This window comes from Gorilla gorilla, chromosome 11 (assembly GCF_029281585.2).
Source record: "Gorilla gorilla gorilla isolate KB3781 chromosome 11, NHGRI_mGorGor1-v2.1_pri, whole genome shotgun sequence".
Taxonomy (NCBI): Eukaryota; Metazoa; Chordata; class Mammalia; order Primates; family Hominidae; genus Gorilla; species Gorilla gorilla.
This window is the reverse complement of record NC_073235.2, coordinates 109,139,805-109,166,715: the sequence shown is the minus strand read 5'-3', so window position 1 is coordinate 109,166,715 and position 26,911 is coordinate 109,139,805. Positions and strand designations below refer to the sequence as shown.

Genomic DNA, 26,911 nt, shown 5'->3' with positions numbered 1-26,911 from the left:
ATTATCAAAATTTACCCTTAAAAGATTTGATAGCCTAAATAAGGAACTTTATCACAGAACACGTGACATGGTGTGTAGAAATTTTCTACATATAAAATAATATTTTAAGAAGTATGCTATTTTATTATTCATAAGAATAAGGTTATTTAAATGTTTACCATTGAGAAGGATTAAAAAATAAATTCAAAAAATATGTTGTTTTAACAATTACCAAAAAACTATAACTGTTTCATTGTAATTAACACTTAGTAGTAACTGTTTCCTATTTTGCACAGTTACTGAGATTTGCTCTTTTGATTGATAGCTTCATGTACTTTCCTGATATATTATGGTAGAATAAGAGATTTGGAATTGCAAGTAAAGGTTTGAGAACAGATTCTATAGATTAACAGCTATTTGAGAATGCACTTTGTGCATTCAAAGACATTGAATATATCTTTATTATTTCCACTACTCTAAAAGTATTTATATAATGGATGTTGAAAAAAGCTTAGGCTTCAAAAGCCATAATTTCACAACATGCCACAATGCTCAAGATTGAGAATCAGCTGGGAAAAAAAATCTCAATGTTCCAATCAACAAAAATAATTCAGATAAAAAAACTATCTTGGGGTTTCAAGCAAATTAAAGTCCTTCAGAAACTCATATTTTAGCCTTTACTGTCTAAAATGACTGCCTACACATCTGGCTTTCCTTTCCACCAAAAAGGACCTCTCTTAAATTATATGTGTTCTGATAAATTTTGCTTCTTACTAACATCTCAAGCAATATATTTAAAGGCAACTGGAACAGAAAATAAATGTGCATACAAAAGTAAGAGGTATTCTATTGAAAAACTTTATATTCAACACAATTAAACTGATAGTTAATGGAAAACATCCATTAAAGTAGAAACTTAAAAGTTTAAATATAAATTAAGTCACTATTTTTTTAAATTTCTAGTTTCAAGGCATTCTCTGAGTAGGGCCGGCTAATTAGAATTTCACATCATTTTAGCATGAAGCACAACCTTATCATATCATGTACTAATCTAATTTTGGCTTCCTTAAAGTAAAACAAAGACTTAAAGATAATTCCAAAGCAATTTCAATTTTTGTTCCAATCTTTCATAAGTTTGTCACCAATACCTGATTTCTATGCATTTTTTAAAAGATTCTCATCTATATAAAGTCTTTTCAGAAGTGCAACTTTGTTTTGATAAAACAAGTACTTTTTGCCTTAGAGTATACAACTTTTAAAGTTCAATCACATAACTACAACAGAGATTACAATTGGCCTAAACAGTCTGGGGAGTGTGGCAGTGGTTGCTGGAGCCAGCTCCCATCAGATCCCGAGAGCCAACTAGATACAACCTCTCCTAACTCCTCATCAGTGATCCCACTTTGATAGCTTGAAATCAGCTATGGTGGCAATATTTACACCACAGATATCAGCAAACATTATAAATCAAGAGAGCTAGGTATTAAAATTTACCAGCACACCACTAGTATTGGGTGTACTAGTATATAGCCTACTGACCAAGACTCTTCTGGGCTTCAGGCAAGTAATTTTATAAAGGAAATGGTTAAGTATAGTTAACGGAGTTTCTATTGTATCTTCAACAGGGGAAAATGAGGAACAATGAATGTTTTTCGTATATCTTTTAAGTGTTACTGAAATGACATATTCAATCACATTTTACTGCCACAGAAGTTAACACGAGATTATTCATCTTTCCAATATTTAAAGACGATAAGTCATCAAAGATATTCACTTTAGATAAACCTTTATTTTATATGTTTGCCTCCTACAATTGTATCTACCATAAGCATAATTAACTAGTAAGAAAAAATAACATATTAGCAGGACAAAAGCATGGAATAAAATTAGAAAGCAGTGACCAAACACATAGATGAAGAAAAGTAGAGAATAAGAATTTTAAATGAAGACAGAAGATGCCAGATAGCTAAATCTATTAATTGTAATTATTAAACGTAAGGAAAGTTTAGAGTTGTGAAAATTCTATAAAACTCAGAGTCTCCAAACACCAACAAATAAATCAAGTCACTTAATATGTCTGAATATCTTGGGGTTAATAAGTAAAAAATAATGATTAACTATAAAGTAAAATGTATTCTTTCTTAAGTAAGCTATCTGTTCTAAAACCCACTGACTCTATATTCTTACCGTTTTGTGATCATTAACAATCATAAGTTCCAAATATTTCATTTCTTCAAATATACCACGAGATGGCTACGGAAAATAAAAATATATGGTCAGAATGGTGATTGACATAAAATCTCTCTAGTGCTCACTGTTAAGTTGTAGACAAGACTTTGAATTTCAGAACAACTCTCTGCTGCCTACTTTACAAACACCTTAGAAGAAAGTTGGTCAGGCAAATTTTAAAAAGTGATCATAAAATATGGGTACATATTCAAGTATTTAGAAAATAACTATATTTTATTATTATTAAGGTACTTACTTATCAACATAGAAAACAGTCCATGTTGTTGTATATGGTTTTTATATGTAAAAATATTCTAGAGAAAAATTATAGCATAATTATGTTAAAATAAATAAATCTCAATTTCACATTAAAATATGATAAAATATTCATATTTACTTAAAACGTCAATGAAAATCTATGTAAAACTCATTTAATAAGAATAGCATAAGTTATAATTACTTCCAGATATATCTGATACAGATATCAATGTAGTTAAATAGAAACATTAACTCACTGGAGTGAAATTCTAAAAATAATATGCTAATTCTTAACTGCTCAATTTCTCAAAGGAACAAATATTGGCAATTATTACAGTCTAAAGTCTTCTAAATTAACTAGATAATCCTTTAAGAGTAAGTATTTTAGCCTTCATTTGGACTTTTATTTCTTTTTCATAGTTGGAAAATTATAATAGTGGCTCTTTTTTCTTTATGTACATAGTCATTGATCACTTTATATTTGATGAGGTGGACTGTAGGGAAAGAACAGCAGCCATTGTAAAACGTATTATTACCAACCACATCTTTATGAATGAGCTAAAAGAGATCTAATAATAATTTATATAATATATAATAAATGTATCCATAATTATCATAAGAGTTTCATAAAAGGGAGGACAATTTAAACTGGAACTAAGTTTTTGATGGCTGGTGTCTATTTTTTTCACAAAAAAATACACTCAGCAAAACATTATCTAAAATGTGCAATTTCTACTATAATTACTCATTAAGTTATCTAGTAAATTACCATGTAATGTATAAGCTGTGGAATTAATTCTCAGTTACATAGCATTCACCATGTAATTACTAAACAGTCCCCATCATTACAGCTTTCTAGCCTATTATGAAAAGACCAGAAACACAATTTCAATTACAAAGCCCCTATACATTTATCAATACATGTGAAGTACATAACAGTAGTTGATTATACAATTATATGATTTTTATTTAGAAACTGTTATATTGCTAATAGTCAAATAAATTCATTGTGTTCTGAAAAACACATACAGCTTTAAAGTTTGGTGTAACAGAGTTTTTAATCTGAAAGTAATATAAATAAGCATGATTAGCCAACATTTCAAAACCTAACTCCTCTCTCTAGATTTTTTATTAACAGAAATATTTTATATGACGCTATATAAGCCATATAGAAAGAAAAGTCTGCTGTACTTTAAATAGAAAATAAAACGCACTGCAATTATCATCAGAAAACACGTAGAAAACAGAGCTAAAACAACACATTCTTTAGATGACGTCAGGGTTCAGAGACTACCGTAATCAGTTTGAATCACTAACAGAAAGAGATCAATAAAAAGCAGTGTGTTAAGGCTCAAATCATAGGGTTTTTTGTTTATTGTTTTCATTTTTAAACAACAGTCCCCAAAATCTGAACTGTTTTAGGTACACTTAGATAATGTGGGGTGATAGGCACATGACTTCACTGAGTAAAATAGGCCCACCCAAGGCTCAATGCCACACTCACATTCACTGCTCTCTTCCTTCTTTTCAACCACTGTAATTCAGATAGAAAGGGCCACTGGTCACCTCTTTCCATAGCTGCGGAAAGGAAAAATTAGTATCAAAATTTTATGCTTATTTCAATGGGAGTATGTTTTAAAATATTACATGAAGAAACAGTGGCACTGATAATATATGTCAAACTAAGGTGAAAAAAAAGCACACTGATCATTATATATTTCACACTCTCATGACCACAAAGATAGTTCAAATGTAATTTTGTCCCAAACATCAAGAAAACATAATGTTCAAGATTCATTAGAAGATGCATATTTGATATACAACCACTTGACAATATCTGAAAATTTGAGAGAGTTCTACTATGTCTAATTCATTTTAGCATTCAAAATAATGTATGGCATTAGCTTTTGCATAAATTATTAAAGACTTTTAGCAGTAATATACAGAAATAAAATCACATGCCCCAACAATCAAAAAGAAGCTTCTTCCAACATTAGCACACTTAAGATGTGTCTGGAGCAGAGCATGAGAGGGAGGCAATCCAAGCTGGCTCAAGAGCAGCAAACTGCCAGGAAAATTTCAGGATGAACCTCACTGTAAATCACTGTACTAAATTTGACCACACTTTCTGGTTCCCAAGGCAGCTTTACTCAAAGTCTTCATGTTTTAGTCTTTGCATTGGAAATGACTCTCCATGCCTCTTTACACGAGAGCCACCACTCACTCCAGTGCTGATCCACGATGTTCACCCCAGATATCAGACCAATTCCACTTCCAACAAGCCTGCATATCTACTGAGCTCCACCAAGTAAAAGCTCATACTACATAAAATATAATCGCTATTTTTAGTTAAAACTTACTGAGATTCTTCATTTGCTTAGGATACTGTCCTGCCAAGGTTTTCTGGATTATATGTGGTCGACCTGTGCTTTTCTGAAACAAAACAATTGTAGGCAATTTAGAAAGCAAGATGTGAACAAGCCTCTATGAAACAGTGTTGGAACTTTCTCTAATGTCCTTCCTAAAATGGGAATATTTATATGTCAGTTTTTTAGCTATCAAAAGTGAAAAGTATATGTCTTATTGAAATCTTAATTTTAAATAAAAGAGTATCATCTAATTGCCCCAGTTTAGATAAAAACATAGTGTTACTGGTTACTCTTAAATCTTAGCTTTCTTCAAAGCTATAAATGGGAAATTCACAAGAAACACAAAAAGTCAATAAACATGTAAAAACATGCCGAATGCTTTCATATTCTTTCAACATGCATTTTTTTAATGAAGCACCAACTTTTGCCATAAAACTGATGAAGTTTTAAAAATTACGATATCCATAGTTAATTACCATTGTAAGGCCAAAAGCACTCTCACACCTTGCTGGCGAGAGGAAATTGGTAGCATAGTTTGAGAGAGAAATTTAGTAAGGTATATCAACAAACGTGAAAACATTTACATTTTTTGCCCTAGAAATTATGCTTTTAGGAATGTCTATTACCATTATTCTTATTCCTATTAGCTTCCATTACTGAGTGCATAGTATATATCAGGTACTGTTAATGTACACATTATTTAATTTAGTCCTGACAAAGATGCCATATAGTGCATGGTTTATCCCTATTTTACAAATAAAGATATTGAGGCTCAGGGAGATACATCATTGTCTTAAAATTATCTTATAAAATAATGATCCAATCTATTTTTAAAAATATATGGGACTATGTCATTGAAAACTGGAAGAACATATTCTGAAACATGTCAAGAAGTTATCTTTGGGGGACAGGATAATGGAAAATTACTATTTAAGTATTTGTTTTGCTTTTCCAAATTTCCTATATTAGTTGTATAATCAGAAAAAGTTATAAAAAAGAAACTTCTTAATAGGTTACATAAAACTTATAACAGTTTTGCTATTCATTTATTACTTGAGAGATAACATGAATTCTCATTAGAAATATCCCATGCATATTACTTGACTTATCGCCAAGCATACTAAAATCAATAATATCTAACAACAAACATCAAAATATCTAAAATTAATTACAGTAAGCTCTAAATTCTGGTAAAAGGTGAAAAGACAGTAATGAAATTAACAATGGGATCAGCAACACAATTTAAAAAATCGACTAAAGTTTAAAGCACTATTCCTTTCCTCTACCCATAGTGTGGATGAGGACAAATCATTACATAACAATCAGGCCCTGAATAATATGATCACAAGTAAACAATGCAAAACCAATGCTTTAAACATTATAACAATAGTTTATATTTATAAATCCTTATGACAGTTTAATAGACATTGTCACCTACATTTATTAATTCATCAAATCTACAAAATCGCCCTACTATGAATGCATTAAAAAATTATCTCACTTTATACATTTAAAAAACTCTAAGGCTTAAATAGTTATTATTTGGGAATCTGTGTTTTGTTCTTTGTGGATTTTGTTAGGGTACCAGGGCCATTAATCAAAGCCAGAAATCAAAGTCAGAGTTTTTGCTGAATGAGTCGAATAATTTTGCTGTACACAGATTATCTTTCCTTACTGGAGTGAGATAAATAACATTTTACTTAACCAAAATGTCTTTATCTAAGTGGGCTGTCTTCATTACCTGATAATTTTTATAGTTACTAGTTGAAAATGACAGAGGTTTATTCAAACACCAACCCTTTAAAACTTTTCTGCATCAACTTTGAAATTTACCCCATATTCACACATACATCGCCATAACCAAGACAATAAAAGTTTGTCTGTTCAGCTTTTATTATCAGTAGCCTATTTGACTGTTAGCTGTTTCTAAATTAATTAATTAATTAATTTATTGAGATGGAGTCTCGCTCTGTCGCCCAGGCTGGAGTGCAATGGTGCAATCTTGGCTCGCTGTAACCTCTGCCTCCCAGGTTCAAGCGATTCTTCTGCCTCAGCCTCCCCACTAGCTGGGATTACAGGCTCCCGTCATCACGCCCAGCTAATTTTTGTATTTTCAGTGGAGACAGGGTTTCACCATATTGGCTGGGCTGGTCTCAAACTCCTGACCTCGTGATCTGCCTACCTCAGCCTCCCAAAGTGCTAGGATTATAGGCGTGAGCTACCACGCCCAGCCCAATTTTATCTAAATTTGAAATCCCTAAAGATAAAAAATGTTTTCTGTTCCCCATCAAATAACTGCAATAATCTAACTCTATCACTCACAAAATATTACTTTCCCGCTACAGTTCTTTTCACTGATCTGACTTCTGTACTGTTACCTCTCAGTGCCTTAATCTCCTCCCATTCTCCCCCTTGTTCACTCCTCTCCAACCCTGTCAGGTTCCTCAAAGCTCCTCGAACACCCTAGGCACACTCCTGCCTAAAGGCCTTTGTATTTGCTCATCTTCTAGAATGTTCTTCCAGCTCTCTAATTTCCTTAAGTGCTTCATTCACCACTTGTCTTCTCTTGGTGGACTTCCCGGAACTGTGTATGTATAAAAAATTTAACTCCATCCTGGCTAACACGGTGAAACCCCGTCTCTACTAAAAATACAAAAAATTAGCTGGGTGCGGTGGCGGGCACCTGTAGTCCCAGCTACTTGGGAGGCTGAGGCAGGAGAATGGCGTGAACCCAGCAGGCGGAGCTTGCAGTGAGCCGAGATAGTGCCACTGCACTACAGCCTGGGCGAAAGAGCGAGACTATCTCAAAAAAAAAAAAAAAAAAATTTAACTCACCACTCTCCCGGCTTCACTTTTTCTCCTTACCATGTATCACTATCTAACATACCACATGTAATTACTTATTCATTCTGTGTATCCCTATCTGCCCCTGTAGACTGTAAGCCCCATTTGGCTCAATCTCTGTCTATTTTGTCACCAAAGTATCCCCAGAACCTAAAATAATATCCAGCTTGTAGTAAGCCCTCAATACAATATTTACTGAATATATGTCAAATTTTAAATTTGATTGCATTCTATTAGCAAGCAACACCATTAGAGCATGTGATTTCTTGTCTAAATCACTGGTTTGTGCATGACTCTAAACATTATTTTGTTCCCTATCTGTAAAGAAAACTAAGTATTCTATAATATAATCATAGTTCAGCCCACAGATTTCCCCACTAAAGATTTTCAGGTTCATAAAAGTTAAGTACATTCTTATAGTCACACAATTGTCTAAAGATGACAGTAAGAATGAAAGCTGTTTTTTTTCTAATTTCAATAGGTTTTTGGGGAACAGGTGGTGTTGGGTTACATGAATAAGTTCTTTAGTGGTGATTTCTGAGATTTAGGTGCACCCATCACCCAAGTAGTGTACACTGTACCCAATGTGTTTTATCACTCACCACCTTCCACTTTCCCCTGAGCCTCCAAAGTCCAATGTATCATTCTTATGCCTTTGCGTCCTCATAGCTTAGCTTCCACATATGAATGAGAACATACAATGTTTGGTTTTCCACTCCTGAGTTACTTCACTTATAGTAATAGTCTCCAATTCCATCCAGGTTGCTGTGAATGCCATTATTTCATTCCTTTTTATGGCTGAGTAGTATTCCATGGTGTGTGCGTGCATGTGTGTGTGTGTGTGTGTGTGTGTATCACATTTTATTTATCTACTTGCTGATTGATGGACATTTAGGCTGGTTCCATATTTCTGCAATTGCAAATTGTGCTGCTATAAATGTGTGTGTGCAAGTATCTTTTTCGTATAATGACTTCTATGAAAGCTAGTTTAAAGTAAGGAGGCTGGCTAATACAAAACACAATATCCTCTCTGCTCTTTTCATAGACTGGGAAGGACTAGGATTTGCTTCAGAAAACCTATGTTTGATGTCTTTTACTATCCTTTACAGGTACGTGGGCTTGGCATGTGCAACTTAAAACTTCAAAACTCAGGGTACTACTCTAAGTTTGAAATAAGGTAACATGTACAAAGGCACTTTGAAATCTACACTCTTTTCTCTTTTCTTCTCAAAGACAAAGTTGCTGGAGGAGTAGAACGCCATCAGGCAACTGATGGCATAGACTCACCTCATCATGAACCAGCTCTAGTGGCTCTATCATATACACGAAGGTATCATCTTCAAACATGCCACTAGCACAAAAGAAACCACACAAAGGAGGGAATAAACAAACACAGGAAATGGCAAGAAATAGCAAGTGAGCTTCATTATTGTGTCTTCAAAATAAAGAGTATAACTGAACAAATCCCTTTACACTGTCACAAGTTTAATTCACATATCTGCATGGAGTCCAAGTGTGGCCCCAGCACTCTATTAGGCAGCATGGAGGCTATAAAAATTATAAAAGTATACACCAAATGCATGCGAATTATACCTGATATAACTGATGTTTGAAATTCAACAGACAGATTAGAAAATTACTCTGGGATAGGACTATTCACTCAGTGGCAGTCTCTAAAGTAATTATTCCAGAACCATGTACAACTATACAAATTTCTAATTATGCAAATTCAATATCATCTGTAAGAAAACAGATTCTTTATATATGAGAATAATCTAAAACCATCTGGTTCTGAAAAAGCAAACAGTGGTATCTTTACGCTTATAAATTCTGAACTGCCATCAAGCAGTATGACTCTATGTCATACAAATTACATTTAATTTTCAGGGACATAAGGTTTTTTATGAAAGGGCGAAAAGTTTCAAGATTCTTTGTCATCACATGGCCGAAACTAAGTCTTTATATGAGGTGCTACTGTGTCCAGGTCTAAAAGGTGCCGACACATGGTATTGTCAGAGCCTACCCCTAGGTCAATGTGCGAACCCCTCTCTTTATCACCCCACCCTTGCCTGGCTAACTCCAACTTACTGTTAGGTCTAAGTTTCTTAGATCTAAGGCCTACCGACTCTCAAGTCTAGCTGTAGGTCTAACTGATACGTCCTCTGGAATATGCCGCTGGGAAACCTTCCTGGACTAGGTTTTGCCACTCCACAAGCATCTGTCCTTCCCCTATACAGCTCTTAACACAATGGTGATTAAACATTCATCTATGTAATCATTTGGTTAATCTCTGAATCTCCTGCAAACACTAAGTGTTCAAGAGGACAGGGACATTGCCCTCCTTGTGCACCACTCCATATGCAGTCCCTAACACAGCACTGGCACGGAAGAGTCACTAAAATATATATATCCATAAAAGGGAAACTGGAAAGGGTCAATGAATAAAATGCCAATGAGATTCCCACTTACTGAAGTCCATTGCAGGTTGACAGAGCCACCTTGGAGTCTTTGACGCCTCTGATGCTTCCATGGTAGTAACAGTGCTCTCCACCCTGGAAAGCAGGTTTCATTGATTGGTTGTATTTTATGCATTATGATTAATTCTTTGGGTGCTTCCATAAAGCAAAAAGAAATGCAAGGATGGGCATATATGTGCACTGTATTAATAACCCTAGAAACTCCTCCTATATAATGTTGCAAATAAGACTAGGCAATTTTTCAACTTTTTTATAACAAGCATATGTGTGTTAAATTGAATGAAGGAGAAAAGGCTTTAAAAAACAATGACACCAAGGTAATTAATAAAACATACATTTCTTAAGTATGTATTGTAGGAGTACAGGTACTTTTCAGATGTTGTTATAGAATAAGGACTTCCACTTGACTGAAGAGAGACACCAAAAGTTTGTTTATAATCATTTTTGATGGAAAATTATACAATATCTTATTTGTTTTCTTACCTTTAAAAATTAACTTTAAAAACATTTTAGAAGCAATATATGAATGTAGTTTTCAAAGTCAAATAATAACTACAAGTTTTATTTTTAAAAAAACACAGCAGTTTCCTTTGTCCCTCTTTCCCCTCCACCTCCAAGGCAACCATTTTTAATGTTTTAAGCTGTTTCTTCTGGTGTTTGGCTATATATTTTTGAATGTTTATACTTTTATGTTCTGACTAATTCCATTTTAGAAATTATCTACCTAATATAGGATCTTGAAAACCTCTCTCACCCCCAGTACATTCTAATTCATATCACCAGTTTTAGTTAAATCTATATTCATTGTTTATGTGTACATAAATATTGTTCACAGCTCTGCCACCATAATTATTGTATTTTCTTTCTTGCTCCATTTTTATTTATGTATTTATTTTTAGAATTTTTGCTCCTTTGTTGTACTGGGTACTCTGTGACACTTTTATTTTTTTTTTCTTTTCTTGGAGACAGAGTCTTACCCTGTTGCCCAGGCTGGAGTGCAATGACATGATCTCAGCTCACTACAACCTCCGCCTCCCGGGTTCAAGAGATTCTCCTGCCTCAGCCTCCTGCTGTGACACCTTTTAATCAAGAAAACTATGCACTTCAGTTCTGGGCAGCTTTTTAAAATAAATAATAACAATTTTTTATTATTTATAAAAATATTTATAAAAGAATTTTATAATAATAAATAAAAATAATTTTTATTATTTATAAAATATAGCTGAGAATTCTCTCCTCTCCATTTTTTTCCATACATGAGCTCCTAGCAGACTAGGGAAGTCCCCGACTTCCCATCTGGTTATCTGGCTCCACAGGGCAGGCAGTGAATTGGGGACTTAACCGCTCTACATCTACTTTCAACCAATTTTTCTTTTTTCAGATGCTTTTATTTCTGCCTTTCTGGGATAAGTGACATAAGTTGACTTGTTTCTTCTTGGTTTCCCCCCAAACGAACTTAGCAGAGCATGGAAAGCTCAAAGCTAAGAGTCACCCCTCATCCACTTTCCATCTCCTGAAATTTTATGGCTACATCTCATCTGCTTGTTTTCTCTTCTCCTGTCTTTGTATTGGTGGGTTCATATCCTTTTTTATCCCCTAACTGTTATTTAGGTGGGTTATCGGGAGAAAACAGAGATAAATATATATTTATACAGTCAGGGATTGGTTCTAGAATCCCTACATATTTCCCAAATCTGCACATACTCAAGTCTCACAGTCGGCCCTGTGGAAACCACATATATGGAAAGTCAGCCCTCTATATGCACAGGTTTTGCATCCCACAAATACTGTGTTTGGTTGAAAAAAGTCTACATATAAGTGGACCCGTGCAGTTCAAGGACAACTGTGTCTGTGTGTGTGTGTGTGTGTGTGTGTGTGTGTGTGTGTGTGTGTGTGTGTGTACAGTGAAGGGCTGCTTTTCTTTTCTTTTCTTTTTTAAAGACAGTCTCACTCTGTCACCCAGGCTGGAGTGCAGTGGCATGATCTCAGCTCACTGCAACCTCTACCTCCCAGGTTCAAGCAATTCTTGTGCTTCAGCCTCCTGAGTAGCTGGGATTACAGGCATGCACCATCGTGCCTGGCCTTGAATCACTGTATTTTTTTAAACTTAAATGAGACTTCAGGCAACATCCAATCTCTGATGCTTATCATCATAAGAAAGTTTTAATAGCTAAATTGTGTAGTTATATTAAGCATTATAAACAATTTGGTAGCTTCCAATTTAGTATTAGTACTAGCGGTATTAGAGGATTTTCTGATTTTTGTATTACTAAATTAATACCAAGTTTTTAAAGAGTACTGTGGAAAAATATTATTTGGTAACACTTCAGACCACTGCGAAGTAAGATCTTGAGTTATCTCATATAAAATAAATCCTGAGAGAGAAAGAGCAATCCATCTTGGGTGCCAAGCATAACAGAAGTGGGCCAGTACAGGGAGCCCACTTCTAAAGGGCACTGGCAATCATAACTTTGGACAGTCAGCTCCAGGGGTACCTTCCACCCAGGGATCTGGCCATCTTCAACAACCATTACCTCACAGTGACTGCTGTCTCCATGTACCCATATGGGGACAGAAACAAAGTGCAAAAGGCTCTTCTAAAAATAACAAAAAGACAAACTGATTCCCACATCTTCAGGTTCTCAAGTCCATGTTTCTTTCTCCAGTTAGGAAGACCTCAGACAATTAAAGAGGGCTGGCCCTGACCACCTAGGAGTGGGTCACAGACCTGTGACTTGGCAAATGGCAGCACGGACAACCAAAAAGGGCTCGATTCAGCCCATGACACAAGTCTCTGTGCACCCATACAGACGTCAGCATTTTCGGATCCAAAACTGTCAGTTAATTAAATTCAACAGAAATGGAGCATCTGATAAGTGGAAGTTATTGGCTAGTCACAGGAAATTAAAAATCCTAGTATGCTCCCTACCTTTCTCAGCCTGCTACTTGCACATAGCTGAACACTCCACAAGCCAGATCATGCTCAAATAATAACTCTGCTCCACAAGGTTTCCAAGCTCAGAATCCCATTGGAACCTACCAGGCTTCCTCTTCATATACTGACACATTGAAGCCATGTCCATCTTTTAAAATACTTCCTAACCAGAAATGGCTGGGGATAATAACTTTGTGACTCTACTGATAACAACTTGTAGGGGAAAAAAATATCCAGTTCTCTGGTATTACTAATCTAATAACAGGAACTGGACAGGCATCATGGCTCACGCCTGTAATCCTAGCACTTTGGGAGGCCAAGGAGGGAGGATTGCTTAAGCCCAGGAGGAGTTTGAGACCAGCCTGGGCAATGTAGAAAGACCCTGCCTCTGTAAAAAATAATAATGATAATAATAATAATAATAGTAATAACAACAGGAACTGTTTGATTCTACTCATTTTAGTGGAAATAGAACCAATAGTTTTAATTTGGTTTTTAAAAGCAGCCCACCTTTGTGTCTGTTTAATTATTCCATCTGCATGGTAAAGTTCCATCAGCCAGTTCTTTACTGCTTATGAAACTCCCAAAACCTGGACATTGATAGTGACCATACACTGATATTTTCAATCTATTCCTGCAGGTCTGGATAAACATTTGAAAAGAAACTACACAGCCCTTAACTAGAAAATGTGTATATTATGATATCTAGGTTCTGAATATAATAATAAAAACTACTGACACTACACTCATGATTATTCTATATACATATCTTTAAATTCTTCAAGCTTATCAACTACTAGGATATGCTAAACTATTTTAAAAATCAGTGAGCTGATAACAAATGAGAAATAGAAAAAGACATCTATAATGGGACATGTATACCTGATTTTGAGTACTGCAGAATAAGGAAATAAAAAATAATAATTTTGGAGACTTGGGGAACTTGAGACCCCAACACACAAATTATTAAATAATTTGTTTAATTATTTACCTTCATTAAATTTAATGGGGAAAATGTTCTTGCAGTAGTTTAATAAAAGTATTAGAACAGTTTGGCTGTACCGATGCTATGTAAATTTTTAATAGTTCACATAAATTATACTATTCAAACTTAAAATAGCTTTGTGAGGACTAGTGTCATCTGCTATCTTGATTTCTTGGGGCATTTTTTAACCCCGTGCTCCTTTCCTATTCTATAATGTACTCCGAATGTTGCCAGGAAGGTCAATATTTTGAATGATTAATAATAATTTCAACTTTATACTCAAAATTCAAATAACTGATAATCCTGGATCTAATTTAAGTGATTTAGTGTGGATAGTTTTGTTTTCCTTGTTATTGCTTAAATTATTATTTATGCGGTGGTAAGAAACTTTTTTAAAAACTGGCTATTAATTCAAAGACTAGGGGAAAAATTCTAGTGTACACACAAGTAAAAGAGTCATTTTTAGTATAGGAGTGGAAATACAAACTTTAAGTTATCTCTGGTTAGAAACAATACAAACACGAATTTTTAAACCCAATTATGGCAAGCTGAGAGGCAGTAAAAAAGAAGGGAAAATAGATTTAAAAAATAGTCTGAAAACTTCATTAAAATATTACTAAAAGAAGAGGGAATGAGAAAAATAAAGGAAAGGAAGCAGAAAGAAGTGGGGAAACACTCAGAAAAGGGAAGACAGGCAGACCCGTGTGTCTGAAAATACCCTGACCCCAATACAGCACCTCGGCCAGACTCTGATTGACTTCTGCAGGGCCCACCCTCCCTTACTCATACACTGGACAGGATCTTCAGAACACGCACTCCTCCAGTCTCCTCCACTCTGCATCAACCCTACCTCCCAGCCAGGAGCCACGCGCACAGAGACCTACTCCACCCGATCACAATCCATGCTCTCCTGCTGCCAAAAACCCTTCACTCTTAGAAGAGAGCTTGAGCTGAGCTGTGATGATGATTTGATAAGGAAAGCACAAAGAACATTCTAAAAGGGTGATGTGGTTATACTGATAAAGAAAAGAATAAAGGTGAGAAGAGAACACAGGACCCACAAGGGCAGGGATCTTTATCTGTTTGGTTCACTGATACATATCTAGTACCTAGAACAGGAACTATGACCTCAAAAAGGTCACAGTACAAGGTAAATCAATATTTTTTCTGCTTTTTTGTTTTTTAAAAGTTGTATATATCAGGCCGGGCACAGTGGCTCATGCCTGTAATCCCAGCACTTTGGGAGGCTGAGGTGGGTGGATTACTTGAGGTCAGGAGTTCGAGACCAGCCTGGCCAACACGGTGACACCCCATCTCTACTAAAAATACGAAAATTAGCCAAGCGTGGTGGCACGTGCCTGTAATCCCAGCTACTCGGGAGGCTGAGACAGGAGAATCTCTTGAACCCAGGAAACAGAGGTTGCAGTGAGCTAAGATTGCACCACTGCACTCCAGCCTGAACAACAGAGTGAGACACTGTCTCAAAAAAAAAAAGTTGTGTATATCTAAAATATACAACATGATATTTTGATATACATAGTGAAATTATTACTATAGTCAATCAAATTAACATGTCTTATTTCTACCTCACAGTTACCTTTTGTGTAAGCGTGTGGCGTGACCACCTAAAATCTACTCTCTTAGCAAATTCCCATCATACAATATGACTGACGATAGCCCTCATGCTATCCATTCCATCTTTAGACTTAGAGCCTATATAACTGCAACTTTGTACCATCTGACCTACATCTCTCCAACCCACCACCCCACTCCCACCCCTCCACCTCCTGCCCCTGGTAACCACTGTTCTATTAGGTTGGTGCAAAAGTATTTGTGGTTTTTGACATTACTTTCAATGGCGAACACTGCAATTGCTTTTGCATCAACATAAATACATATTCGACTTTTTTAGATTCTACACATAAGTGAGGTCACAGAATATTTTTCTTTCTGTGTCTGGCTTATTTCAACACACACACACACACACAAACACACACGCAATGGAATAGCATTCAGCCTTAAAAAAGGAGATCCTGGCATTTGCCAAATATGGGTAGACCTAAAGGACATTATGCTATACAGTAAAACCATATTTGTTTGATGAAGGAACAGGAATGGCTTATTCATGAGCATATGTGACAAGACCAATCCTAAAGGATTCTTGTTTGATGAAGAGGATGGGTAAATAAACTCTTATTCCCCACCTGGGTTTTTTATTGTTGTTGTTATTTAGATATAATTCAGAAACCATAAAGTTTACCTTTTTAAGTATAAAATTCAGTGTTTTTCTTCGCATATTCACAGAGTTGTATAACTATCCCCACTATGTAGTTCCAGAATAGTCTCATCACCTCAGAAAAAAGTCCTGTAACCATTAGCAATCAGTTTCCATTTCTCCTCCCCTCCACTCCACCAGGCCCTGGCAATCATGAACCTACTTTCAGTTCCTATGAATTTGCCTATTCTGGACATGTCAAATAAACAGAATCGTATCATATGTGCCCCTTCGTGTATGGCTTATTTTACTTAGCATAATGTTTACAAGATTTATCTTTTGGTGTAGTATGTATCAGTACTTCATTCCTTTTATGACTGAATAGTAATTCCACTATGTGAATATGCCATATTTCCCTTATTCCTTCATCAGTTGAAGGACATTTAGGGTGTTTCCACCTTTTGGTTACTATGAATAATGCTATGAACATTTATGTACAAGTTTCTTTGTGGACATATGTATTTAATTCACTTGAGCATATGCCTAGGAGTAGAACTGCTGGGTGATATGGTAACTCTTTGTTGAACTTTTTGAGGAACTGCCAAACTGTTCTGCCAAGCAGCCACACAACATTTTACATTCCCACAAGCTGTGTATGAGGGTTCCAATCTCTCCACAATCTCGACAGCACTTGTTATTGTCCATCATTTTCATTATAGCCATCCTCATGGGTATGAATTGGTGCCCACCCAAGTTTAAAACTAAATGAGAGAGTGACATAGAATTGAAACATCAAAATGTCACCTTCATTTATTATAGAGCTATACTGGAGGAGAGGATTAGTTGAGAATCTAATAGCCCTGCTAATGCTGCACCCAGGAGTTAGCTAGCCTTACCCACCCAGGCAGAGACAACGTGGGACAACCTAACCCCAGCCACATACACACATGTGGGTGGCCACAGTACAATTCAGAGAAGAGAAAGGTGGAGAGAATGTACTCTTCCTGTAGGAAGGTAGATCCTACAAAAAAAAAAAAAAGAAAAAAAAAGGGAGGGAGGAACTGGCTGCACAGACATCCCAGCAGTCAAGCGGCTCTTCCTTCCCTGAGCAAGAATGAGCAACGGAATAGGAAGAAGCCAGGGTGAGGAAATAAACCTAGGAAAAGAAGCCTTCCCCACCTAATAATGATAGAAATAAGGTAGAGGGAAGTTGGGATGAAGGCACTTCATCTATTTATTCATCATGACTGCTGATGTAAGCAGAAGAGAAATCAAAGTATTAGTAAGCACTTACAAATATGTATTAGCAGTTCACCAAAAAAGACTTAATAGAAATATGTTAATTTTGAAAAGTACTTTCATAGTGTTATGTTGATGCTTATTATTTTATAAGAACTGAAATGCTAAAAATTAACTTATTTAAATAGGCTCATCAGCAAAGTTGGTCAACAAATATATAGTACTTGAAATATGCTAAGAGGGTGGATCTTAAATGCTCTCACTACAAAAAAAAAAAAGATAACTATGTGAGGTGATGGGTGTGTTCATTAGCTTGAGTGTGGTGACCATTTCACAATGTACCAACATATCAACCTGATGTTTTGAATAATACATACAATTCCTATATATACAATTTAAGTTACATACCTTAAATATATGTAATTTCTATTTTTCAATTATATCTCATTAAAACTAGGGACGAAAAAGGAAACTAGTCACAAAGGCCCACCTATTATATTATTTCATTTATGTCCGGAATAGGCAAATCTATTGAGACAGAAAGTATTAATAGATTAGTGGTTACCTATGGTTGGTAAAAGAGAGACTGGGGAGCAACTGTTAACAGGTGGTGTGGTTTCTTTATGCAGTGATGAAAATATTCTAAAATTAGATTATGTTGATGGATGCACAATTCTGTAGACATACTAAAAACAATTATATGCTTTATGATACATAAGTTATATCCCAATAAATTTGTTTAAATAAGAAAAGTAAATAAATTACTTTTTAAAGTTGTAAAAAAATCAACAAAATAGTTGTATTATATATTATGTGCAAAGCACTGGTAGGAACTTAAACAAAAGCTACTGCTCCATCAAGTGCAGAACAAAAGTTCTTCCTTATTCTTGGACTGATACCTAGCATTCATATTACATGCTTCTTTTTGACCTCTCCAGCTCCTATATTTGCTTCACATGGAAAGAAGCACTTTTAACCCATGTCCATGCAATAAAAGTAAAAGCCAGACATTAATCTTTTCTTAGTGAGAAGTAAGAATGAGAGAGGGGCTCGTTAGTGGTGAAATGGGAAAACCTAGACAACCCTCTTTGCAAAGTATGGTTGCAACTAATTCCTGGGATGCTGTCAATATCCACATTCACATTTAACTTCACAGCCAAATAGACTGTTCTTTAGTTATGTGGAAAATATTGTGTGTCTACGTGTGTGTGTACAATGTGTGCATGTACTTTTCTCTAAACAATTTGAGATCTTTGAGCCAGGTGCGGTGGCTCACGCCTATAATCCCAGCACTTTGGGAGGCTGAGGCGGGTGGATCACGAGGTCAGCAGTTCGAGACCAGCCTGACCAACATGGTGAAACCCCGTCTCTACTAAAAATACAAAAAAAATTATTTGGGCATGGTGGCAGGTGCCTGTAATCCCAGCGACTTGGGAGACTGAGGCAGGAGAATCGCTTGAAACCAGAAGGTGGAGGTTGCAGTGAGCCGAGATTGCACCACTGCACTCTAGCCTGGGCAGTAAGAGCAAAACTCCGTCTCAAAAAAATAAAAATAAAAAAACAATTTGAGATCTTTAGGGAAAAAAAGGCTGTATTATGTGAAAATAAGTTTAACCTAGCCATTCTTACATATTAATTTCCTTTTCTGGTACTCTGTACAAAGATTTTCTGAAGCAGCATAAAAGACAATCTTCATGAAGTTTATTTACAAATGCTTTAAAAATATATATATATATGTAATGGTGGTGGGAATATGAATTTATACAAACTTTCAGAAAGAAAAATTGTTAATATATATGAAGAGTGTTAAAAAATTGTACCAACTCTTTGACCCAGAAAATTCCTTTCTCAGAATTAATTCTGAAGCAATTATAAGGGATGTATTCAAAATGTATCTGGAAGGCCTTCCCTTGAAGTTATTCAGATAGTGAAAGATTGGAAAGAGTCAAAATGTCTATCACCATGGCATTTTTAAACATATTATAACAAATGAATTAGAAATAATATTATGACATTTTTAAAAATTAAAGGTTTAGATTACTTAATATATGCTAAAATATTTAAAATTTTGCTACATTTTAAAAATCCTGATATAAAATAGTGTGCACCATATCATCTTGGGTTTTTCTGATGTACATAAATACAGACACATAAAAAACAGACTGTTAGTTCATTATCTATGAAGCACGTAAGTTTGGGTATGTGAGCTGTTTGAAGAAAATGGGTCATGAAAGAGAGAAAAGCAGTGAACACAAAAACAAACTGCAGTGAACACAATTTCTTTTGCTAGAGTTGAAATACCTTTTAAGTTTTAGTTACAACTGATATCAGATTTGGAGTGTCTTATTAATGATAAGGTCTCCTTTTGGGACCTCAAATGACCTCTGGAGGCCAATTAGCTATTCTGTTTCTTTAAAAAAAAAAAAAAAAAAAAAAAAGTAACTAAGTGCCTTAGTGAGAAGTCTGGATCAGGTTTCTGTGTCCTGCAAATGTGGCTCATTTGCTGAGTCTATAAAGTTCCCTGCAATCTTGTCTACTCCAGGCTCATGATTCAGCACCTGCAGTGCTCAGGGCCCTGGCACAGCTGACAGAAGCTTCAGTTTGTACAAATGCCAGGAAGCTTGTTCCCGCACTTGATTTAGCTTTTCTGCTCACTTTCCACAGCACTAACTTTTAGGGAGACTCAACAACCCCCAAATGCAACCTAAGGCAAGAACTGACAAGTAATAAGAATGATACATGAAAGTTCTTAATCTGTGGCACAAAACTCAAAGGCTGGAAAACACGTCCAATTACAAATTGAAATGTTATAAATCCTGAGACATGCCAGGGCCTCCTGAGCAGTATTTATAATTTATAACCTATAAACAGTTGCTGAGAAGCCATCAGACTGAAAATCCCAGTTACCTATATGGTACAAGTCCACATACCGGAAAGGTGCTACTTTTATGCTGACATGTGTTAGCAATCTAGGAAAAAAACAACAAATCCAGTGAGGTTTCCCCACTTTGTTTCCCTTCTGGTGCCTCCAGTAACTGGGACACTGCTCAGGTTCAGTGGCACTTGTTGATTCCCTAAAAGTCAGAGTTTCTTTCTGTAGCCATTCTGGGGATCTTCACCCTGACTGACGGAGGTCACTGTTTCTTACATACAAATCATCTCTCTCTCTCTCTTGCTTTAATCCAAATCCACTTGCTCTTTATTAATCCTCCCTGAAGACAAGAAAGTTCATCTCCAAATGAAGGAATCAGATACCCAAGTACCCTCATATTCAATGTCCCGTGGCCTTAAGCAGGCTTATTTGCCCTCTCTCTGCCTTAATTTCTTCCATAGCACAGCAGGAATAATAACATCCACCTCATCGAATTGTTATGAAGGTTAGAGAAAAAGTACTACCTAAATCTCACTTCCCCCACCTGTCCTCTGCCCTTCTTGGGCAGCAAAGTCATTTGCACTAAAGAATCGTTCTAACAGCCCATCCAGTCTTCTAATCCAGATTCGATGGCCATGAGCCTCATCCTTCTTTACTAACTACTTTCAGGTGCTGATATGGAACTGTATAGCTCTTTATACTATCACAAAAGGTACTGCAGGTATAATCAAAACAATAAACATTTTTTGTCCTGAATACCTAACGTTACCTCAAACATTTGTATATTTTAATAAATTTCTCCTCACTAAAAATAGTATCATTGTAAAAGAGCACAGGTGATTTTACTGAGACAGACGTCAAAACAACGCAGTGTGCACTGATCAACTCTATGATAAGCACACTTATACTAGAGAACTTGCCGACGCCGGTAACCGTACCTTAGAGTACTGTGGTTTCCCATTTTCGTAGTGAATCTCCACATAATCAGAAGACAACAAACCACTACAAAGGAAAGAAAATAGAGTGATTTCTGCATCTAAGACACTTGGAGGTTTAAAAACAATCGGCTCAATAAATGAACGTGAGGGGCATGCAAACCAGAAATAGCTGCAGTCCATGGTTAGTACAGAAACAAAAACAGGTTATCATCAAGAGTCTCACACAGTATCCAGGAATAAATTACTCCCCAATCTGTGAAAAAAAAAAAAAAAAAAAAAAAGACAAGACACAGACAATCTAACGGTGAACTCTTTTTTTTTTTTTTTTTTTTTTTTTCTTTTTGAGACTGAGTCTCGCCCTGTCGCCCAGGCTAGAGTGCAGTGGCGCGATCTCGGCTGATTGCAAGCTCCGCCTCCCGGACGGTGAACTCTTTTTATTCACATTATTCAGGATCTGATTGATATGTTAATTAATACAGAACAAACCAAAAGGCAAGTAACTTGAGGAGACAGATCCTATAAAAATTCCACAATTATGCCCTCAACAGTTGGAATGTCATAAAATGTAATCACCAAGGAAGAGTATAAAGCAAAGGTCAGCAAGGGTTTTCTATAAAGGCCAGGGAGTAGATATTTTAGGTTTTGTGGGCCATGCGGGCTCCACTACAACTACTCAGCTCAGCCATTATATTGCAAAAGCAGCCACGGGCAGTCTGTAAACAAATGAGCATGGCTGTATTCCAATAAAACTGTATGGACACTGAAATTGGAATTTCACATAATTTTTATGTGTTATGGAATATTATCCTTCTTTTGATTTTTTTCAACCATTAAAAAATACATAAAACAAGGCTGGGCATGGTGACTCATGCCTGTAATCCCAGCACTCTGGGAGGCTGAGGCGGGTGGATCACGAGGTCAAGAGATCGAGACCATCCTGGCTAATATGGTGAAACCCCATCTCTACAAAAATACAAAAATTAGCCGCGCGTGGTGGCGCGCACCTGTAATCGCAGCTACACAGGAGGCTGAGGCAGGAGAATCGCTTGAACTCAGGAGGCAGAGGTTGCAGTGAGCCGAGATCATGCCACTGCACTCCATCCTGAGAGATAGAGTGAGACTCCATCTCAAAAAAAAAATGTATATATATACACACATACACATATAAACATTCTTAACTTGCAGACTGTACAAGTTAAGAATGGCCAGAGATTGCTTGTGTGCAATAGTTTGCCAATTCCTGGGATAAAAGAAAGGGTAAGGGGTCAGGCACAGTGGCTCACACTTGTAATCTCAGCATTTTGGAAGGCCAAGGCAAAGAATTGTTTGAGGCCAGGAGTTTGAGAACCAGCCTGGCAACACAGCAAGACCCCCATTTCCAAAATATTTAAAACATTAGCCAGGTGTGGTGGCATGCACCTGTGGTCCCAACTACTAGGGAGCCTGAGGTGGAAGGATTGCTTCAGCCCAGAAGATCGAGGCTGCAGTGAGCTACGATTGCACCACTGCACTCTAGCCTGGGTGACAGAGTGAGACCCTGTCTCAAAAGAAAGAAAAAGAAATTTAAAATAAATAAATAAATAACAAAGGTTAAGAAAGTCATTGAAGTCAAATAGTGTTTAAAACCTATTTTTTAAATAGGCAAGTTCCCCAACTTGTATGTCAAATGGAGAAGGTCAAGAATGTGAATCTCATAGAACATTGTGAGAATTAAAGGAAACCATGAATATGCAGTACTTAACTCAGACTATGCAGTACTAGGCTAAGTACTGCATTTCTTAGCCTAGTACTTATTCAGTACAGAGTACTGAGTATGCTAATTAGGTACACATTAATTGGCATTGTGGCAGTCACTATTTTTATTTTAACTCAACTTCTTAAAACATATTTCTCCCTATACAATGTGGAAATACAAAATATGTGCCTCCTGAAGAGCACTGGATTATTAGGGCATCTAGGTTCCTGTTTGGGCTCTATCACTAGGAATAATGACAAGTGATAACTCACATTTGCTGACCACTTACTATGGCACAGGTACTGTTATAAGGACTATAATGGTATTAACTCATTTAATCCTTATGGGAACTGAAGGACAAGAGTAGGTCCCACTCTAAGCCAGCTGTATGCTCTAAACTTGGGTCTTTATTTCTTCTTATGCAAAAATGAAGGGCTAAAGCAGAAGATTCCTCAGCTCGTGCCCTATTCTGCTATTCTGATTTTCTATAATTTTGCCTCATAGTAGGTTTTCTTGTTAGGAAACCGTGACACTACTTCTTTAGCTGAAAAATGGGAGGACTCAATGATTTTGCATCATTTTGAGAGCTGCATCTGATGCATTCTAAAAATAATCCAGTGAAGAGGGCTGGAAAGGGGTGTTGAGCACCAGTCAACAGAGTAACTGGGGGCCTCCTGGGTATGTCCTGCATATGTCCTGTGTGTGCTGAAGGACAACCTTTCCAACACAGAAAGGAAGCCAATGCTTAAACTTTAGACATGTTTCCCATTAAAATCACAAACCAAATGTGTACTGAAGGATAATTCTACACTTGAAACTAAATTGTGGTATGTCTACTCATTCCTTTTTAAAAATCTCAGATAGTAAAAGTAATGACAATTACTGAACTCTGTATACATGGGGAATATCTCACAGGGTGCAGAAACTTATTTCACTGCTAGTTAATTAAGTTGGCTACCAGCACTATGATATACATAGATGAAGCTGGTGATGGTATCAATCTTCTGCGGAAAGCTTCTGCAACACCAGGAGGCAGAGAGGTCTCCCTAACTACATTCCAACTGTGTCTCTCTACAGGTAATTTACTATTTTCAACATTTTCAACCACACAATCATTGGAGCATGTCTAAGAGTTGGAAACAACGTTATTTTAATTTTGCCTGTAATTACAAGGGCATTCTAACCATGAATTCCCAAATCTGATAAAGGTCACTTTAATTATCCTATTTCCCTCTTTTTAAGGGTCTCTTCTTCTCATGAACATACCTGTTTCTAGTATCTCTGGCATTTTAGAATCTTAAAGAAGAAAAACAGCTACTTTTCAGGAGGTCTATGGCAAATACTGAGAGAAATACACCACCATATGCCCCTCCTCACCATGCCAGTCCACTCTTCTACTTCCTATAAATAGCACACATCCCCATTTACTCCATTCTTTCCTTCTGTCTGACCACAGCCAGCCTCCCTTGAAACTAATTCTTCCACTCATCACAGTATCCCTAGCACCTGGCATAATGCCTAATGCATAGTAGGCCCTTAATCAATATCTGCTGAGTGAGCAAACATCTACCAACACCTGCTATAGGGGCTTGGAAACAGGGTGAAAAATGCAACTTTCAAATTGAAACTAAGCAAAATCAGCACAAATGTGCAAGATTGATCACCTCACTCAAAAATATTATTTTGTAATCTCCTTGAGAGTGAATTACATCAACTGAAATGTAACCTAATTAATTATAAAAGTCTTGAAATAATATTGAAATGTAATTTTTGATGATGGACAAGAAACACTAAAAAGGGAGAAGGGAATAGTTGATTGTGCAGTGGTGTCTCCAGCCCCACCCAGCCAGGAAGGAACCAGTAATCTATGTCTCCACATGCCTGAAGATGAGTTGTCCTTTCCTCCACCTCTGCTTTCTGTAGTCCTAATACAATTTCCTGTTGGAAACAGAATGTTCTGAAATGCTAATACTCATCTATTTAGCAATTGCGGACCCAAACATAAACTGGCATTTTACTTTGTTGATCAGCCAATTGGATGTTTGGTTCTGAAGATGCTAATAACTTGTGGGCAAACTCTGAACATCCTAAATTCTAAAATAAACATCTTTTTACAATCACTGAAGCTACAGAAAAGCTGTATTCTCTGGCTACTCCCATGCTTCTCATGCAGGTTATCTGTTGAAAGAGGAGTGACCTTTATAAGTAAATGGATAAACGTAGGATGGAAGTTCAAGCCAGTGAAAGAAAGTGGAAGAACTAGAACAAGGAAACTCTTTAACCCACTCACTCTGCATCTTCATGGTGAATCTGCACCACTAAAGTGGTGAAAACTCTAGGAACTCTAGAATCAGACTAAATATGATTTTACTCAAAATATGAAGAACATGTAAGAGCAGGAGAATATAAAACTATTGAAACATGACAAATGAGCCAAGAATCAGGTCAATGAAGGGAACTGTGGCAGAAATAATGCTGTGTGTCCACCAAATGCTATTTCATTTTCCCCTTCCTGGCATCCTGATAAGACCACATTTTGCAGGTTCTGCTGCAGTTAGGTTAGGGCCAAGACAATGGATCATGGCTAATGAGAGATGAAGGAAGTGATGTCTGCCCCTCTAGTGTGACCACTAAAATCCCTGCAGGATTATCTAAGCCCTCTCTTCCATGGCAACCCTGGAAGCCACATGCTCCAGATGGCATAACAGAAATATGAATGCAGCCTAGACCCTTTCATCATGATTTGGAGAAGAACTGTCTAAAAGAGCTGCTCAACTTGCACTATATCGCAGTGTGGGGAAGAGATAACATTTTACTGTGCTGAAGTCTCAGATTTCATGTTTGTCACTGAAATTGTCTAAACTGTCCTAATTTCAGGATTTATCACAAATATATTTTAGAAATCTATGTTCAAAGAATTTCACAATCATCAGCAAATATACAAGCAGAGCTGCTATTATATTTAGGAATTGGAAATTCACAAAAAGAGATTTACCTCAGGAAACTTTTATATGTATGTGTATAGACATGTGTCTGTGTCTGTGTGTGTGTGTGTGTGTGTGTGTGTGTGTGTGTATTTGTTGGAATCCTTGAATATGAGATTCATGTTTCTAATGTAAGTAGACACATAAACAGCCATGTGGTCAAAACTCCCAAAAGTTTATATCTTCCATTACAAGGAAGTTCCATATGGAGAAGCCAAGGATTCTAATAATTGGAAAAGTTAGGTACTAAGATTCCCTAGTATCTAGGAAAGCTATTAACCAAGAAGAGTAGATTCCAGTTTTTTTGGAAAATAACTTGAACCCCTTACTTTAAACAAAGAACCAGCCAGGTGCGGTGGCTCATGCCTATAATCTCAGCATTTTGGGAGACTGAGGCAGGCGGATCACAGGGTCAGGAGTTTGAGACCAGCCTGGCCAACATGCTGAAACCCCATCTGTACTAAAAATACAAAAATTAGCCAGGCGTGGTGGTGAGCGTCTGTAATCCCAGCTACTCAGGAGGCTGAGGCAGGAGAATTGCTTGAACCTGTGAGGCAGAGGTTGCGGTGAGCCGAGATCACGCCACTGCATTCCAGCCTGAGCGACAGAGCAAGACTCTGTCTCAGAATAAAACAAAACAAACAAACAAACAAACAAAAATATGCTTCTCTTTGGAGTAATTCTGGTCAGAAAAGTGATCAAAGAAAACAATTGTTCAGAACAAGATGACGTGGCTAACTGGGACTTGGGCTATGAGGAAGGCTACTAGAAAAGATATACATTGGACCACAAAGGAAATCATTTTTTCTACATGACTTAAAATCATTTACTTCATTGTAAAAAGTGGTTGAA

General features: G+C 36.5%; 1 protein-coding gene across 3 annotated transcripts in view; it reads right to left on the bottom strand.

Moving 5' to 3' along the window:
• ADAM23 (ADAM metallopeptidase domain 23) overlaps positions 1-26,911 on the bottom strand; it is a 177,796-nt gene that overhangs the window by 68,571 nt on the left and 82,314 nt on the right. For all 3 annotated transcript variants that reach the window (XM_055380411.2, XM_019022744.4, XM_055380410.1), the window contains exons 4-9: positions 21,341-21,404; positions 10,149-10,231; positions 8,967-9,030; positions 4,827-4,899; positions 3,971-4,044; positions 2,167-2,232 (exon numbers count right to left, since the gene is read on the bottom strand). In XM_055380411.2, the coding sequence (XP_055236386.1) occupies positions 2,167-2,232; positions 3,971-4,044; positions 4,827-4,899; positions 8,967-9,030; positions 10,149-10,231; positions 21,341-21,404 (424 nt within the window). The remainder of the gene's footprint in view (positions 1-2,166; positions 2,233-3,970; positions 4,045-4,826; positions 4,900-8,966; positions 9,031-10,148; positions 10,232-21,340; positions 21,405-26,911) is intronic.